The following is a 17905-nucleotide window of genomic DNA, read 5'->3' as shown; positions in this document are numbered from 1 at the left end:
GAGGCCTTTGGCTAAATCCTCTGATTAAGCATTGCTGTGGAGAAAATCCAACCATACTCCTGGAGTAGTATACACTCTTAGCAAAAAGGATTCTATAAAACACCAAAAATGGTTCTTTGGTTTGCAACAATAGTGAAATTGTCAAAAAGGTTCTATATAGAACACATATAGTACATTCTCTATCAATCTGTAGAACGCTTTCCTGATGCAAAGCCCCCTTAATCATGCAAAAGGTTCTATGTAGAACCGTTTCTTGACTAGAGAACCCTTGAAGAACCATCTTTTATAAGAGTTGTGCTGTTTGGGTGGGGGATCATTCTCAGCACTGCAGTAACACTGAAGTGGTGGTGTTAATGTGTGTTGAGCTGGTACAAGTGGATCAGACACAGCAGTGCTGCTGGAGTTTTTAAACACCTCAGTGTCACTGCTGGACTGAGAATAATCCACCAACCAAAAATGTCCAGCCAACAGCGTCCTGTGGGCAGCATCCTGTGACCACTAATGAAGGACTAGAGGATGACCAACATAAACTGTGTAGCAGCAGATGATCTGTCATCTCTAATTTTACATCTACAAGGTGGACTGACAAGGTAGGAGTGTCTAATAGAGTGGACAGTGAGTGGAAACAATGTTTAAAAACTCCAGCAGCACTGCTGTGTCTGATCCACTTGTACCAGCACAACACACATTAACACACCACCACCACATCAGTGTTACTGCAGTGCTGAGAATGACCCACCACCCAATGGGTGTCCTTATTACTGAAGAACAGGGTAAAAGGGGGCTAACAAAGTATGCAGAGAAACAGATGGACTAGAGTCTGTAATTGGAGATCTACAAAGTGCACCTGTACAGTAAGTGGAGTTGATAAAATGGACAATGGGCATAGAAAAAAGGACATAGCATAATGTTATGCTTGATTGGTGCAAAATCTACATGTAACATGCTCTATAATTATGTATGTTGTAGACTGAATCATATATAGACTGAAAGACAAGTACATTAGCATGGACATTATTGACTGCACCAGTGCATACAGCTTGATTATTCAACTTAAAAAGGTCAGAATTCAGACAGCATGAATGTAATGAATTTGTCTGTAAATGGGTTTAATTTGACGTCAGAGAAAAGCAGATCGCTAGTGATTTTACAATGTTAACTGAAGACTCAAAAACTGTTTTTCAAGTGCAAACATCAGCCAATGAGAGGTGCTGCTAAAGCATTAAGGCTGATAAAGAGAAAAGAGTAAAATATGACAGTGACGTCACTGTAAGCACCAAACACATATACCAGCATTTATAGAAAGCTTTTTATGTGGATGAAAAAAGGAATTGTGAAGTGACACAATGCTTCAAGAAGGTCTTTCAGAAGAATAGATACCAAAATAAATTGCATTCTTGTTCTAGAGATTCATATCACTGCATACAGTGACGGTGTGAATACAAACACAACACAGCACAGCAGACAACTCAGCCTGTTGGATTGCCTCTGCAGATGGGGCTTGGTTGAAGTGAGAGAGAGAATAAAAGGATGTGCTATGTCCTCAAGGACACGTATGGGGCAGATGTACACATCTTCCTGAGAGTCTTGCATTTCACCAGTCTGAAAGAGCTTTAATGAGAGTAGGACGAAAAGAACATTGTTCTCATCAAGAATGTCAACGTAGCACCTACACCTACAGAAACGAGCTGAAAATTCTCAGAATTCTACTAAGAACTCTCCCTGACTCCCTGAGGAATAATGTTGGCCTTGTTGCTATTCATACACTAAATGCCTTATGATTACTATGTGTGGTCCCTGTAAAAGGTAAAAAGGTTAAATTGACACAAACGCAAAAGAACACGGAAAGTGGATGAAAAATGTTTATTAGCACAGGAAAACAACACTGTCTGAACCTTCTCCATGTTACACAACATGTTGGCAGAGTGATCAGACAGTGTAGTCTTCATTCTAAATTCCTAAAGAATTAGAATCTGGTTTAGCAGCTGTATCAATGAATGAGGTACAGAGAATGAGATTCCCTCTTTTACGCACCAAAAAAATAAACAGGTGTAGTACATGAAGCCAAAGATATAGCTCAGCACCATGAATATTTATTCTGGCTCTTGGTTTAGTTATGGAAATAGTATGAGTTGAAGCCATAGAAGGAGTGTTTTCTCCCAGAATGATGGTTGTCCCTTAGGTCCATGCTGGTGCTTTGCAGGGTCTCATGGAAGTGACGGTGGGCCTCCGACTGGCTGAAAGAATCCTGAAGTTCCAGCAGAGCAGACCGGGAGCCAAATAGTCCATTCTCAACATCCCTACTGCTTGTCCTCCCTCCATGCCTGAAGGGGGCGCTGGATGAGCGGGGCTGGATGCAGGAGGAAGCATGAGAAACCCCACTGACCCTCTGTTTTTCTTCCACTGACTGTTTCAGTGGTTGCTCCAAAGCTACAAGCCCATCTCTCTTATCCACAATGGATGGTGCAAACTTGCTGAGCTCAAATGGGTTTCTCCCTGCCATGTGCTTAAGGACTTTGCTGTTGGACAGATTTCCTGGGCCTGCTTGGTGTTCCTTGTCTTGTAATGCAGGCTGAAAGATGTTTTGTCTAAAAAATGGTTCTAGTTTGGTCTTTTCTGTCTTGATGGTTGGTTGTGGTTCAGTGGAGCCCGGCTCAGATAGCTTAACCCTACATTCACAGTTTCTCTCCCAACACAGCTCACATGCATAAACTGCACTATTAAATCGTTCAGTGTGTCTTGGTTGACCAGATTCATTGTCCTCATTGGGTTTAAACACCTCTGATTTACCACTTGCATAATGTCTAGACTGATTGGGAATCTTCTCAGCAAAAGCCTCTGGAGCTCCAAGAGTTTGTGTAGAGACCAGGCCCCAGCCAGGAGATTCAGTGGGTGAGGAAAGTGAGGGGGAAGTATATCTGCTCTCCAGAGGACGACTGTTTTGCAGGATCCTGGCCTTGCGACCCTCCAGTGGTCGAGAGGGCAGGAAGGTGGGGTAAGATCTCTCCCTCTGTGACATGTATTAACAGACAGCATCCAGTGTTTGTTCAGACAGCACAATGATGAAGACATGCATGTCAGAGAACAAAAAGAGAAAAAGAAGGAGTGATGGAAATGAGAGATGAACAAGCGTATAGAACAAATCCAAAAAATTGTCAGATAACAAGGATGAGTGGTATTATTTCCTCCTGAACTTTATGGGTAGATTGCACTGTATATGTGTTTCATACCAGTTGTGCTATGTAAGGATTAATTTCTCCTGTAATGAAGCCAATTGTCTTCTCATTGAAGTCATCCAGTTTTATTGGGTTGCTTGGCCCAGTGCCTGGGAACAAGACCAAGAATATTCAGTATTTGTACAAACATTTATAGTAATCATTCAATCCAGATAATAAGTTACCAGAATCATTATTCATTCACTCTTATCATTTATTCCTTCCAGGCACATTCAGTTAAATATAAATCATTTTGGTATGTCTGGACATTTTCTTTTGTGGTAGCAAATTCTACTGGCCAACATACAGTCTGTCTACTTACATTTTTACACAGGTTTTATTTATTTTTGTCTGATCTCAAATACAGTTGCAGTGAAAGGGCCTTCCACCAGATCAGTCTCTATGCTTGAGAAATGTGAACTACATAGAGTACTAACTGGATGGTTTTCTAAGTTGACAAACAGGCATCCCGATGTGCTGTTATGATTCTTAGAGTGTCCCCGAAAAGTATTTGGACATTTTTGCCATACTTAACCCCTTATCCAGGATTACAAATGTATTACATTCAAAGGCTTATTAATTAGAATTGAACTGGTGTATTTAGCTCATTATTTGATCTTGACAGATACACGTCTGTCATTTGAGCCATGTCTTTGTGGAATTCTGCAGGATTGTGGATTTCTGAGCTCAAGATCAAGATCAATGAACACAAGCTCACAGTCACCACTGCATGAAAAACAGCACCAGACTTTGACATTCCCAGCCATTTGGAAATAAAGAGTCTACCATCAGTTAAAGCTGTCTCTCTGAAAAAAATCATTTTGTTAAACATTTTATGACATGACCTAAAGAACTTTACATTTTACCAGTGGTTACAGTGTCTAAATACATTTTGAGGCCACTGTATATTAACAATGAATAAAGAAACCCCAATATCAACGAGTGAGTCAGCCAAATGCACTCTTTAAGACTAAGAGACAGAGCACTGGTTGCCAACCCTGGTCCTGAGTGCTCCTCTCCCTGCACATTTTAGAATCTTTCTCTTGCTCCAACACTCCTAATCCACCTAAGCAGTTAATTAATATGCCTTTCCTGAGTTGAAGTGGATGGTGTTACAACACAAAAATGTGCAGGGCAGGGGGTACCTGTGAGATACAGCACAGATGAACACAACTTACATGCCCCTTCATTTCAAGATCAAGCCAATTGTCTTGCTATAGGTAGAAGAGACACCTTAGGGATTAACAGATTTTTGAGGTCTAAATGTGATCTGTATGTCACAATTTCCTTGCCCCTTTCACTTTTTCATGCCAGTCTCTTCTGCCTAACCCTAACCATGCACCCTAGTAATGGTGTCTACCTGTGAGTTGTTTGTAACCTTGCATTCATTGCCCCCAGGCCTCCTCATCTGCCTGCTCATGTGTTGCACCCTTGTTACACTGTATTCAGATATGCTTTGAAGAAGCCCTTGTGCAATGTGACAGGTTTACAGTAATCCTTTTACGAGCTATGCTTTACCTGTGTAGTGTAACTGATATGAAGTGAGCCACTGGACCTTCTCCAGGTTGCTCAGCATGTTGGCAGTGCGATCAGACAGTGTGGTCTTCCAGTCTCGCAGAGTCATGTTTGGGCATAGAGTTTTTGGAGCCTTGGGGTAAAACACCTGCATCTCTCCTTTTACTGGCTTGGTGTGCTGAAAGACAGAGGACAAGGATGGCTGTCACAAACTGCAGAACATTTCAGTGTTTGATGTTTGATGTTGATGTTCCTTGAAGTTGGTATTGAGACTCTAGTAAAACGTAAGAGTTATGCAACTCACATTCTGAAAGCCATTTTGTCCAGGCCAGGTTGTAACATTCCTTTGAGTTGCCATGGAAACATCAAGTAGTTCATGACGGTAAGGTGCGCCTGCAAACCAAGCAGCATGTTGAGCAGGTGTTAACTCTCTCACTCTTTCTCTCTCTCTCTCTTTCTCACACGCACACACTCTCACTCTCTCCCTCAGCATCTCTTTCTCTCTTCTATGTCTTGACCTCACTCTCTTTCTGGTTGCATTCCATTGACTTGTGCTCTATTTTTAGCTAAATACTCCTTAATAATACTGAACTTAGTCCTAACCTTAACCTCAGTAAACATTTTCAGAATTTTCTTGAAATAATAAAAAATGAATGCACACACACACACACACACACACACACACACACACACACACACACACACACACACACACACACACAAACATTTAATTTTGACTTTTTAACAGTCATGTATATGTAAGTATCTATATGTGATAAGAAGTTTTTAAATCTAACTTTAATCCTATCTTCAGCAACCAAAAAGAAATGTTTTTTGTCTTGTAGTTTTAAAAAGGAAATGTATAGCTTATATAAAAAGCAATCTAGAATATTTTGGTTAGGCCTGTTTTTTCTCTAGTTGTCCTACAAAATCTTTTTTCTTCTACAAAAACATTTTACTGTACATGTAAAAAAAACAAATACACAACACACATTTACATGCGCCTCTTTCTGTATATGACAAAAAGCTTAGATGCACTCTTACCTTTTGTTTTATTGAGGAGAGTGACCTGTGGAGCACTGGCTGGCAGGAGGGGATTGAGAGGGAGTTTAGTAGCAGCCCGTACACCTGTGTGTGGATCATCAGGGCAGCGGTAGGTGGGGAATATGGCACAGCGGGAGATGTGGGATTGGTATGGGTGCTCTCTCTGAATGGAAACCTTAATTAGTTTCTCACTGTGGGAATACACACATAGGACAGGCACAGTTCACAGTTAAAACAAGCGAACTTTCATCTTACCCCACTTGCCAATTGGGTCACTCATAGGCAGGAAAAGAAGGCAGAGTATGAGACAATCTTAGCAACCCGGCTAACTTACAGACTTGGATGCTGTGAATACATTTGAAAAAACAATAACTTCAATAAAGAGCTTGTATTTAAAAAAAATGAAAAGTGAAAGCATTTTTATATTCTTACCTAATGTCAATGTCTGTTGGTTTGGGAATTCTGGAGGGAAGCAAGAGAGATATACATTGCCAGGTTATTAGCTGCAGCTATACTCATTGACCATTTTATCAGGTTCACCTGCTATATAAGTGCACCTTATAGGTTTACAATTACTGACTGTAGTTACAATTAGTTGAGTGCATTGTAGCTTAGCTGTTCATCACAATTTATCAGCCCTCCTCTTCCTCATCCATCAGTAAAAAAGGGACCACCACAAGACCACCACTCATCAGATATTATTTGGGTAGCAGACTGTTCTCACCGCAGCAGTAATATTGACAGGGTGGTGGCTTTGTAGTAATTTTTTTCAAACACTCAACCACTGCTGGATTGAGTGGTCCTGTGGTCCAAAATAGACCTCTGATGAAGAGCTAGAGGATGAATAAGACAAATTGTGTAAAAGTGATATTAAGATGTACTGAAGTAAGTGTGTCTAGTAAAAGTATTTTCACTACATTGCCAGACAGATGAGAACATACAGTGTTCAGAAAGTACATGGAAAAAGAAAAAAATGAACCCACAGCTCATCATTGATGCGAAGATTACTTCTCTTGTTTGGGGTCAGGTCATAGTATTGCGCAATAGTAACAGACCTGGGAACACATAAAGGGAATGCAATGTGGGAAATCTGAAACTTAATGGATTGGTGATGATGTGAGTTTACTGTTAAGGTAGAGAGCCTTCGCGATATCCAAATTAAAATACATTCGTGTATTCATGAACATTGTCTGAGTAATCTTGTTCTTTTTTGTTGTTGAGAATATGAGGCTGCTCACTCAGGTAACATAGCTCCTCCATAGCTGAAGTGTCGGTGCCCCTTAATAACTGCAGGTATCCCTCCTCTGTGAACATTTGATGCCATCTTCCTACTAGTGCTTAGACTGTGTTTCTCAGAGGACCCTTTAAGCTGGCCCCACAGTGCCTGCCTGGTAAACGAGAAGTTGTTTCACTTATACTGTGCAGGTTAATAAAAGGTACATGCATTATATACATATATCTATCGCTGTTGTCGGAAGAAAACCTTGTATCTCCAAAATGGTAACTTTACAGGAGAAGGAAAAAACATACTTTACTTTTAATGTAAGCCAATGGAGCCAGATATTTTTTCAAATCATTTTGTGTCATTTCTTTTTATCCATTCTTCATGAAATTTAACAACAATGTAAAGGGCAACTGGCATTTTTTAATTAGGTAAAGAAAACTGACACGACAGCAGCAATGATATATATAATGATTATATATATATATATATATATATATATATATATATATATATATAATGATATAGATAGATATGGTGTGCAATTGCAAAATTATTGCACACCATATCTATCTATCTATCTATCTATCTATCTATCTATCTATCTATCTATCTATCTATCTATCTATCTATGCATATATGCATATACACTCACCGGCTACTTTATTAGGTACAATTAGGTTCAATTACTTATTAACACAAATAGCTAATCAGCCAATCACATGGCCGCAACTCAATGCATTTAGGCATGTAGAGGTGGTCAAGACAACTTGCTGAAGTGCAAACCGAGCATCAGATTGGGGAAGAAAGGTGATTTAAGTGACTTTGAACGTGGTATGGTTGTTGGTGCCAGACGGGCTGGTCTGAGTATTTCAGAAACTGCTGATCTACTGGAATTTTCATGCACAACCATCTCTAAACTAGGGTTTAGAGAGAATGGTCCAAAAAAGAGAAAATATCCAGTGAGCGGCAGTTGTGTGGACAAAAATGCCTTGTTGATATGAGAGGTCAGAGGAGAATGGGCAGACTTTTGAGATGATAGAAAGACAACAGTAACTCAAATAACCAAGCAGAATATCTGAGGAATGGTTCCAACACCTTGTTGAAAATATGTCATGAGGAATTAAGGCAGTTCTGAAGGCAAAAGAGGGTCTACCCTTTTACTAGTACCTAATTAAAGTGTACCTAATAAAGTGGCCGGTGAGTGTGTGTTTGTGTATATATATATATATATATATATATATATATATATATATATATATATATACTGTAGGTACATAGATAGATAGATAGATAGATAGATAGATAGATAGATAGATAGATAGATAGATAGATATCAAATTTACACATTAATCCCCTTTTCTCTGAATGTAGACAACTACCCAAGATGTTTGGAGTCTTAGTTAGCTTCTTTAGTTTCATAGCACTTTTAGATATAAATTTAGCAAACAAATAATGGAAACATATCGCCACCAGTTCAGCATCAAAGAAATGCATGCCTCAGTCATCACATACGTGCCTCAAACTGTGTTGATGTGTTGAGCTGTTGTTGATATGTAGTATCTGACACTGTATAACAAAAAATGGTGTTGTCTAAAAACAAAGAGAACACTTTGTTGTAATATTCTACTATAGATGCTCTGCAGATGCTACTATAGAAGTTCTGTAGATTAAGTATTTATTTGTAGATCACATTTAGGGGATGAGCATAATAAAGTGAGATCGAACAAAGTATGATCTGTAGTTTGTACTAAGTAAGTTTGAAGTTTGATCTTTGTTCATTGTCAGTTTTTAAAAAAATGCCGTTTAAAGATTACAGTAAGTGGTATCACTTTACTTGACCCATGCTACATAATACTGGCATAATCATGCTATAACCATGACATGGCAGATGTCATGTGCTGTCATGAGTTGTCATGCTAGATTTTGTTCAGTAACGCAAGAGCAACGTTAACATTACGATTGGTTGTCACAAGAGATGCAATAATGTTTGATGTCATGACAGTTTATGACACATGGTAATTTTTGCTATGACAGTCCATAAAATATTCTGTGTCATGGTTATGTCAATGTTGTGTAGCAGGTTTCAAGTAAATTGTTACTCAGTATGTTATACAGTATCAGAAATCACACAAGCATGTCTGATATTATTTGACTTTACACACTTAGACATTACACAGTGTGATTCTTTAGGCATTCCATTTGCATAATGCTAACCTAGTGGCTAAAATGATCCATTAAATAGCCTCATTGCTCCAAAGCAACTAAAGAAGCAAATTTAAGACCCCAAACATGCCTTGAGTGACTGACTACATTTGGGTAAAGTTGACTTTTTGAGTTAACCATTACTTTAAGTTAGAAAAGTAATGAACAGACACAACCTCAGACCATCAAAAGTGTATGAGAACTAAATACAATATGCATGACTATTGCAACATTCACAGATATCACCTAGCACTGTGTTTCTGTCAAGTTCTCACCTTGGTAGACTCTTGCTCTCAAGGTGCTCCAGCTGTGAGTGCAAAGTCTCTGGTTTCAGCTCAAGTAGGAGTCCAGTGGGTTGAGGTCCTTCTGGGCCAAGTCTCTTTGCTCTTATCCTGGGGCAGGTATCAGAGCAGGAGCAGGCTCAGGCGGATTAAAAACGTATGAGAGCTCTTATGTACGTCAGGCTGGAACAAACTGCCTTTCTGTCTCTGGCCCCACAGGCTGGTCATGACGACAATCCTACAAACAGCAACAGGAAACCACAGTGTGACATCTAATCCAGGCCTATACAGTGTCACTATGGGAGCACAGCTGCACAATCTTTGTATTGTCTTTAAAAGGATTTAGTGGTGATGATATTGCAGGCTAATTAGCTCTGTACCATTGACAGCCCAGTCCTAATCCTACCCAAGAAACTACAGAGACTCTCTTTAATTGGTAACTCAATACAAAGTTTGTCTCTGAACAAATTGCGGCACTGTTAGTTCCCCTTTCGTAGCTTTTAACTATAAGCTAATGAGGGCTGTGAAATCCTAAACTAAATGTATTTATGATGAGTAATGTAATAAATCAATAGCCCCCCAGAGGCAATCACAGCTCAGTATGCAACGCGTACTCTCAGTAAGGACTCGACTGCATAATGGCTGCACAGCTCAGTGCGTGCTATGAATGGAGGAGCTGAAACCAGAGATGGCTCTCAATAATCAGGCAGACACCGGAGACAGAGACATGGGCCACTGAGAGCACCTCTCTGGTTACAAGTACACACGAAATGCAGCAACCTACTAGCCTGTGGCACATGAGATACTTATGCATAATTTCAATAACATTTGATGCCCAAGTCCCAATAGATTTAACAAAACAAGATTTTGAGATAGAAACTTAGATCTAAAATCTGACTGCTGATCTTCTAAATATGTTCAAACATATCACAACACTTCTAATTAGTGAATTCAGCTACTTTTAGGTCCTGCCAATGTTGACACAGCCATTCCATTATGCACGCATAGCTTGTGTAATCTATATAGAAAAGCAATACCAATGTATTTTGGAAGAACGTCAGGGGTCTACAAACATTTGCACAAGATACAAAACTGCCTTGAACATTCTGACAAGTTCTTTGCAATGCTTACATTTACCTTTGAGCGTCATTCCATAATTATACCATCGGTTTGTACATGATCAGACAGCTTTGGCTAGAAGTAATGCCTCACTCTTGAATCTCTATATATCTGGATAATTATGTTCCAAATGATGAATAGTCAAAGAATGGGCCTATATTGCATCAACACATAATGACAGCACAATGACTGTGTCATTGCATCACGTATTCCATGCATTCCTAATGGAAGCAAGATCTTCATATCACTGTGTGGAGCTCGTCTGGAGCTGATGGCTAAATGATGTGTAAATGGATTTTAGAACTGTGCTTCAACTTCACAACTCATCTCAGAAAGATCACTATCTATGGTCCTGAACATTCAGTTTTACTTTATATTCAGTACATTTAAAGTGGAATTCTTTTCCCAACATTTCTGAATAACATTCTTTATTAGAAGTTGAATCTGAAATGCTCTGTTCTAGAAAGATTTACAGTCAAAATTGTTCACAGTGATGGTGATAAGAACCAGACCTCTCAATTTACCTCATACAAAGATATTGCTCTGAATGATTTTATATATGTTGCGTGTTCCTCAAGACACATTTTTACTATACTTATAAGAGTTTTTGCCTAAAACATGCTTTTTAAAATCTAATTTTAACACCAACATCCAGAATATGTGAAGGCATGGGAAAGTGGTTATGGGAAATAAAATGGCAAAATTTATGTTGTAGACATTGTGATCCCTGGTACCTATCACTACCACTATAAAGAAAGGTCAAACCACTTAGAAGATGTGTGTGTTTGTGTGTGTGTGTGTGTGTGTGTGTGCATTTCTGTTAAAAACAAGAGGTCAGCTCAACTCAAAATGATATAGCAACTGATTTGATGGCTTTTCTTGAGTTGACTCAACTTGAATACACAAATTCACACAACTCAAACTTCTTAGTTGAGTCAAAAGTTCTATTCTGCCTCTCAGATGAAAAAAATGAACTTATTCTCAGTTTCTCTACTGAGAATAAGTCCACACAATCCTGCTTGATGTTTTTCCTCTTGGGTACGGACTTATGGATGATTTTGGCATTGCTGGGGCTCAAACTCACAACCTCCTATTGGGGTGATGGCTTAGTCCACAGCACCACTCAGGAACATATGAAGTTAGGGTTAGGGTTAGGCTAACCCTAACCCTAACCCTAACCCTACAAATGTTTAATACACTGGAGAAAATATTTATTGTTTTAACTTCAAAGCATGGCATAATCTCATGTGGTGCAACTGACCAATAATTCATCCCACCATCAGGAGATTGTGAGTTTGAATCCCAGCAATACCCATAGCTGTTCATATCCGTAAGCTCATGAGGAAAACATGTCAGATGGGACTGTGTGATAGAAGAAGTGCCAGCTAGTGGTGAAATTAAGTAAAAATAAAACACAGGTTTTGTTTATCTAACTGAGATGCAGACCTAGAAACAGTAACTAGAAGAACTAAGAAGTTTTAGCTGGGTGAACTCTGGCACCCACAAGTTGAGTCACCTCAAGAAAAGCAATTTAATCAGTCACTGTAACATTTTAAGTTGAGCAGACATCGTTTTTTTTTTTTTTACAATGTAATGTAATTTCAATTGAAGCATGTAGAAAATTAGAAAAATCAGTGGAATTTCCCTCATATTTCTTTTTCAATTGCCACTTACATGAAAAATACATGAAAAATAATTATTGGAAAAATAGAACATTGTCAGTGTTATCAAATTCTAGCCATCTGCTCTGATTCTAAAATGCAGTAAACCTATAAGGAATGACTACTAGATATGAATTCTTGGCTTTTGTTACTGTAGCTTCTATAAAAGTTTCTACAAACAGTTTCTCTTGTGTCTCTCCTATGTTTGTACATTACTGAACTCCTTTGTTCATCGTTCCATCACAGCTGAACATATCAGTCGATACCACTAGATTGTCTTTGGTGTGGCACAACCAACTGCTTGGCTGGCAGTGACATCGTCCTTATTCGTAATGCTGTGCTAGGCAATCTATTCAGCATTACACCTTTAATTGGGATCCTCATGGGGCTTTGTCAAAAGACTACAAAAGCTGAGATTCATCACAGACCCCCAAACTTTAGTTCAGAAGCCAATTACCCTGCTTTCCCTCAATGGAGGAGTGGAGCTCAGCAATACATTTGCCACTGTTGTAATATGAAGGTAACGCAGCCTGGAGAGATCCTTTTTCCCTGGCTGCTGGTTAATACCCCACCACAGAGCATGTTTCATTAGCTCAGCGCAGCCCATCTAAGCTGATGCAGGCCCCCACACGTAACAACACTCTTTTGCATTACTGACACAGCTTCTGGACTGTGGCATGGAGCCTTATTAAGCTAATGAGGGGCATTTTAGTCATCTTGCAGCACAAAGTTTCTTGCTTTAAATGTTAGCCTAAGCACTAAGCATCTTGTCCGTTTGGCATTCATACCACACCTGAGTACAAGGGTCACTATTCTGTTACAAATAAAAGTTCCTAAATGGTTTGTGGCTTTAGTGTGAAGTTCTAGGTAAAACCTTGCTTAATATACAGCCATTCTCTTATGGGGAGGCTCTTCAAACGTTAAACTCTTTAAAGTTATGATGTTTGTATGAATGTTATAGGTGTAAGTACCAAAACAGTCATAATTCATATTTATATGAGCATTTCCAACCTCTCTTCATCTCTTAGAATTAGCCAGGATGTTTTTGTTACTGCACCTTTAAGACTGTTATACAGTATCTCACAAAAGTGAGTACACCCCTCACATTTCTGCCAATGTTTTACTATACTTTTCATGGGACAACACTATAGAAATTAAACTTAAAGTAGCTTAAGGTACTCAGTGTACAGCTTGTATAGCAGTATAGATTTAATGTCCTCTGAAAATAACACACAGCCATTAATGTCTAAATAGCTGGCAACACAAGTGAATACAACTCAGAGTGAACATGTCCAAATTGTGCTCACAGTGTCAATATTTTGTGTGACCACAGGTGCTCAATTGAGTTTATGTCTGGAGACATACTGGGCCAGTCCATCACCTTTACCTTCAGCAAGGCAGTTGGAGTCATCTTGGAGGTGTGTTTGAGGTCATTATTGTGTTGGAAGACTGCCATGCGGTGCAGTTTACAAAGGGATGGGATCATGCTCTGTCTCAGAATGTTACAGTACATGTTGGAATTCATGTTTCCCTCAATGAACCGCAGCTCCCCAGTGCCGGCAGCAGTCACGCAGCCCCAGACCATGATGCTACCACCATGCTTGTCTATAGGCAAGAGACAATTGTCTTAGTACTCCTCACCAGGGCATTGCCACACATGCTGGACACCATCTGAGCCAAACAGGTTTATCTTGGTCTCATCAGACCACAGGACATGGTTCCAGTAATCCATGTTCCAGTAATCCATGGTCTTGTCTTCAGCAAACTATTTGTGGGCTTTCTTGTGGGTCAGCTTCAGAAGAGGCTTCCTTCTGGGACGCCATGCATACTGAGTTGATGCATTATGTGGCATATAGTCTGAGCACTGGCAGGCTGACCTCCCACTTCTTCAACCTCTGCAGCAATGCTGGCAGCACTCATGCATCTATTTTTTGAAGACAACCTCTGGATATGACACTGAACACGTGGACTCAACTTCTTTAGTAGACCCTGGCGAGGCGTGTTCAGAGTTGAACCTGCCTTGGAAAACCAATGTATGACCATGGGCACCATACTATAGCTCAGTTTCAGGGTGTTAACAATCTTCTTATGGCCTAGGCCATCTTTGTGGAGAGCAACAATTCTATTTCTCACATCTTCAGTGAGTTATTTGCCATGAGGTGCCATGTTGAATATCCAGTGGCCAGTATGAGCGAATTGTTCCCAAAACACCAAATTTAACAGTCTGCTCCACATTCACACCTGGAACCTTGTAACCCTAGCAAGTCACACGACATCAGGGAGGGACAAAGACACAATTGGACACAATTTGGACATGTTCACTGTGAGGTGTACTCACTTGTGTTGCCAGCAATTTAGACATTAATGGCTATGTGTTCTTTTCAGAGGACTGTAAATCTGTACTGCTATACAAGCTCTACACTGACTACTTTAAGTTATATCCAAGTTTACTTTCTATAGTGTTGTCCCATGAAAAGATATAATACAATATTTGCATAAGTGCGAGGGGTGTACTCAGTTTTGTGAGCTATTATATTTTTAATTGCCTTGTATTGTGTCTCATTGAAAAATCAGTCCAAGCTGAAACATTCCTTATAACTTCAAAGTGAAAAAGCAGAGCAAATCTGTTGTAGGCAGATTAGGCAGATATATGTAAAGGTAATGGTCTTGTGACATTGCAAAAATAATTAATTCAAACCAGGCAAAAAAAAGAAGTGTTTATTGAAATGTGCTTCAGGGAACCAGAAGGAGTTCTTCTATGGCCTTGCTACAAGAAGGCATACAGCAGACCTTTCCCACTGATTTAAGTCAAAGGAATAATCATTAGTAGATAATGCATTATCATCAGTAGATAGGTGTAGTTATTATTAGTACAAATCCCCTCAAAAATAGTGGTCTTGATTCCAGCAGATTGTTGCTATAAAAACTGTCTGCTTCACTCTACACTGATGAAAAATGGTGATTAAAACATTAAAAATGCTGTCTGGGTGAAACTAATTCCCAGACTATGTTCTCAGATAAGCAGCAGATTACAGAGGAAACGTTTGCTGTTGAAACTGGTGCTGGAGAAAGGAGATGCAAGCCAACCGACCCACAGCAGAAGTGCTTCGCCAACCAGAATAAAGTGAATATTTTAAATCAGATTTCGAGCTAGCATAGCAGCAAATCCACAGAGAGCACAGAGGGAATGAAAGAAATGTAAGAAATACACAATGCTTTATTCAGGAGAAGTGTGAAGTTGTGCAGGTTCTGTGAAAGGTAGCAACTAAAGAGAGATGATGCTATTGAAGCCAAGGCTAGTTAGGTACACTGAAAAGCAGTGCTGATTGAAAGATATGGAAATGGCATTCATATATGATTTCAAAGACGGTAACTTTTTGGAAGCAAATGTAGTCTTGGTGGGACTAATAATTTCTCTGTAACATACACTGCCACGGCTTAAACACACAGTCAGGTTTAAAATGGTTGTTGCTGTATTGTATGAAATGCACTGCTTTGTGTTCTAAATGTATGCCATCTAATGGATGCTGCTTTAGATTGCTTTGAAAGAACAGTCTGCAATGCCAAAAGTATGTGGTCACCCCTTCAAATAAGTTTGTTTGGCTATGTCAAACAGACCCTTTGCTAATAGGCATATAGAATCATGCATACCCATGCAATCTCAATGAACAAACACCGGCAGTAGAACAAGTCATACTGAAGAGCTCAGTGGCTTTAAGCAGAGGATGCCACTTTTAAAACAAATCAATTTGTCAAATTTCTGCTCTAGTTAACCATGAGTGCTGCTATTGGGAAGTGGAAACATCTAGGAGCGCCAACAGCTTAACTGTGAAGCTGTAAGCCACAGGAGCTCACAAAACTGTTGAGTGCTGACACATGTAGTATGTAAAAATGATCCGTCCCCTGTTAAAACACTCATCAGTGAGCTCCAAACTGTGACTGGAAGCAACTTTAGCCTAAGAACTGATATTAATCACTCTGCCATTGGACTGCAGAACAGTGGAAAGGTGTCCCCCAGAGAACTGAATCACACTTTACCATCTGGTAGACTGAAAAATAAATCTAGCTTTGGTGGACATAGAAGAACACTGCCTGACAATGAGTTGAGGAGAATAATGGTCTGGGGGTATTTAGGTTTGGCCCTCTTAGTTTGCCTACGAGTTTGTATCAACAATTTGTTGTGTAAAAAATAGCACAGCACAGATCCCTGACCTCAAACCTATTGAACACCTTTGGGATGTTCCCCAGTCTCTATCGTTCTGGGAAGGATTCACATTACGTTGGAACATTGTGGTGAGAATTTGATTGCATTCAACCACAAGAACATCAGGTATTGATGTATGATGATTTAGTTCTGGATCACAAACACCACTCCAACTCATTCCAAAAAACTGGATGGAGCTCTATCACACCAGAGAACACAGTTCCACAGCTCTACATGCCAATGCCAGGGGGCTTTAATTTATAGGCTTTATAGGTCTGCTGAACACAAATGTAAGCACGAATTCTGCATTGGGGTATGTGCTGTGTAGTTTCCTTATAATGAAGGTTTATCAATTATTAAGATCTGAGTGATGATGGTGTCATTAAACAGGCGTGGACAAAATTATAAATGGTGTTTTTGATTAACATAAATGACCCGTAATAGTAATGGTTAGGCGGTAGATTTGTTACAATACATTACAGCACAAATGACTTTGCTCGAGGTGCTGAAGTCATTAAGGGGTAAACATATCGTCTCTTTGTTCTCACTTCACCGTATCTGCACAGGAGCGTGTGTCCTAATTTGGTAGCACACGCTCTCTAAGACCCGGAGAGCAAGGTCACCCTGCAGAAACGAGCTTATTAGAAAGGATTCGTTAGATTTCTCTGGCAGCGGAAATAATCTGAACTGGAATCATGCATATTCAATCACGCTCCGTTAAGAAGAAACTCGCGCATTAAAGGCAGTGAATTGGCCACTACTGGCGAGTCTGCGCTTCGCTTTCATGTTTATCCGGGTCAGCAGGCTTTGTGCAGGCCTCTCGCACGGATGCTGCTGCTGCTGCTGTTGCTATCGCTTCCCCAGAGAAGCCTCAGCAGCGCACACCTCACAGCGCACCTCTACAAAACACGCGCTCTCTGCACTTAAAGGGGAACGCCACCAAATTGTTCCTTTAAAAATTTCTGCATAATTAAATACTTAACATGCTGTGCAAAGCTCCGTTCTACACTCTCAAAAATAAAAGCTTGAACGGTCACTGGGGTGGTATCCTCAAGGGTACATCTCAGTACCTTTAGTCTGGGAACATAATTGTACCATAATCTGCTGAAATTAAGTTGTATTGACTCCACACACCTCGTCTCGTCTCCAGGCTTTTTCTATTTTTGTTCTGTTCAAAAAATGTTACAGAGAGTTATTAGACAAAACGGGTATGAATGTGCTGCATGATGGCTAAGACATTGCTTTACGATAGTTTTGTGATGAGGTTTTGGCCCAAAACGTCTTGTTAATCCGTTAATTTTAATTCATTTAACGGTGATGGATGGATACAGGATGTTGTGAGGCAAAATAGTCTCCAAAGCAAACTTATTTATTCAGATTTTCTACTATTTTACCATCATCGACATTCCGTACAAAAACCCAGAAGATGCGTGTAGGTT

At 39.7% G+C, this 17905-nt stretch overlaps 1 protein-coding gene across 1 annotated transcript; it reads right to left on the bottom strand.

Annotated features, from left to right (window-relative positions):
- Positions 1-2110: 2110 nt before the first annotated feature.
- LOC108441522 (uncharacterized protein C7orf31) lies at positions 2111-9710 on the bottom strand. The gene is made up of 9 exons (XM_017721092.2): positions 9700-9710; positions 9477-9593; positions 6758-6829; positions 6207-6236; positions 5775-5965; positions 5035-5123; positions 4734-4908; positions 3231-3325; positions 2111-3010 (listed from the first exon to the last, which is right to left on the bottom strand). The coding sequence occupies exons 1-9, from the start codon at positions 9708-9710 to the stop codon at positions 2111-2113; spliced, it is 1680 nt and encodes a 559-aa protein (XP_017576581.2).
- Positions 9711-17905: the final 8195 nt, after the last annotated feature.

This window comes from Pygocentrus nattereri, chromosome 3 (genome assembly GCF_015220715.1).
Source record: "Pygocentrus nattereri isolate fPygNat1 chromosome 3, fPygNat1.pri, whole genome shotgun sequence".
Classification (NCBI taxonomy): domain Eukaryota; kingdom Metazoa; phylum Chordata; class Actinopteri; order Characiformes; family Serrasalmidae; genus Pygocentrus; species Pygocentrus nattereri.
This window is presented reverse-complemented; position numbering and strand designations above follow the sequence as displayed.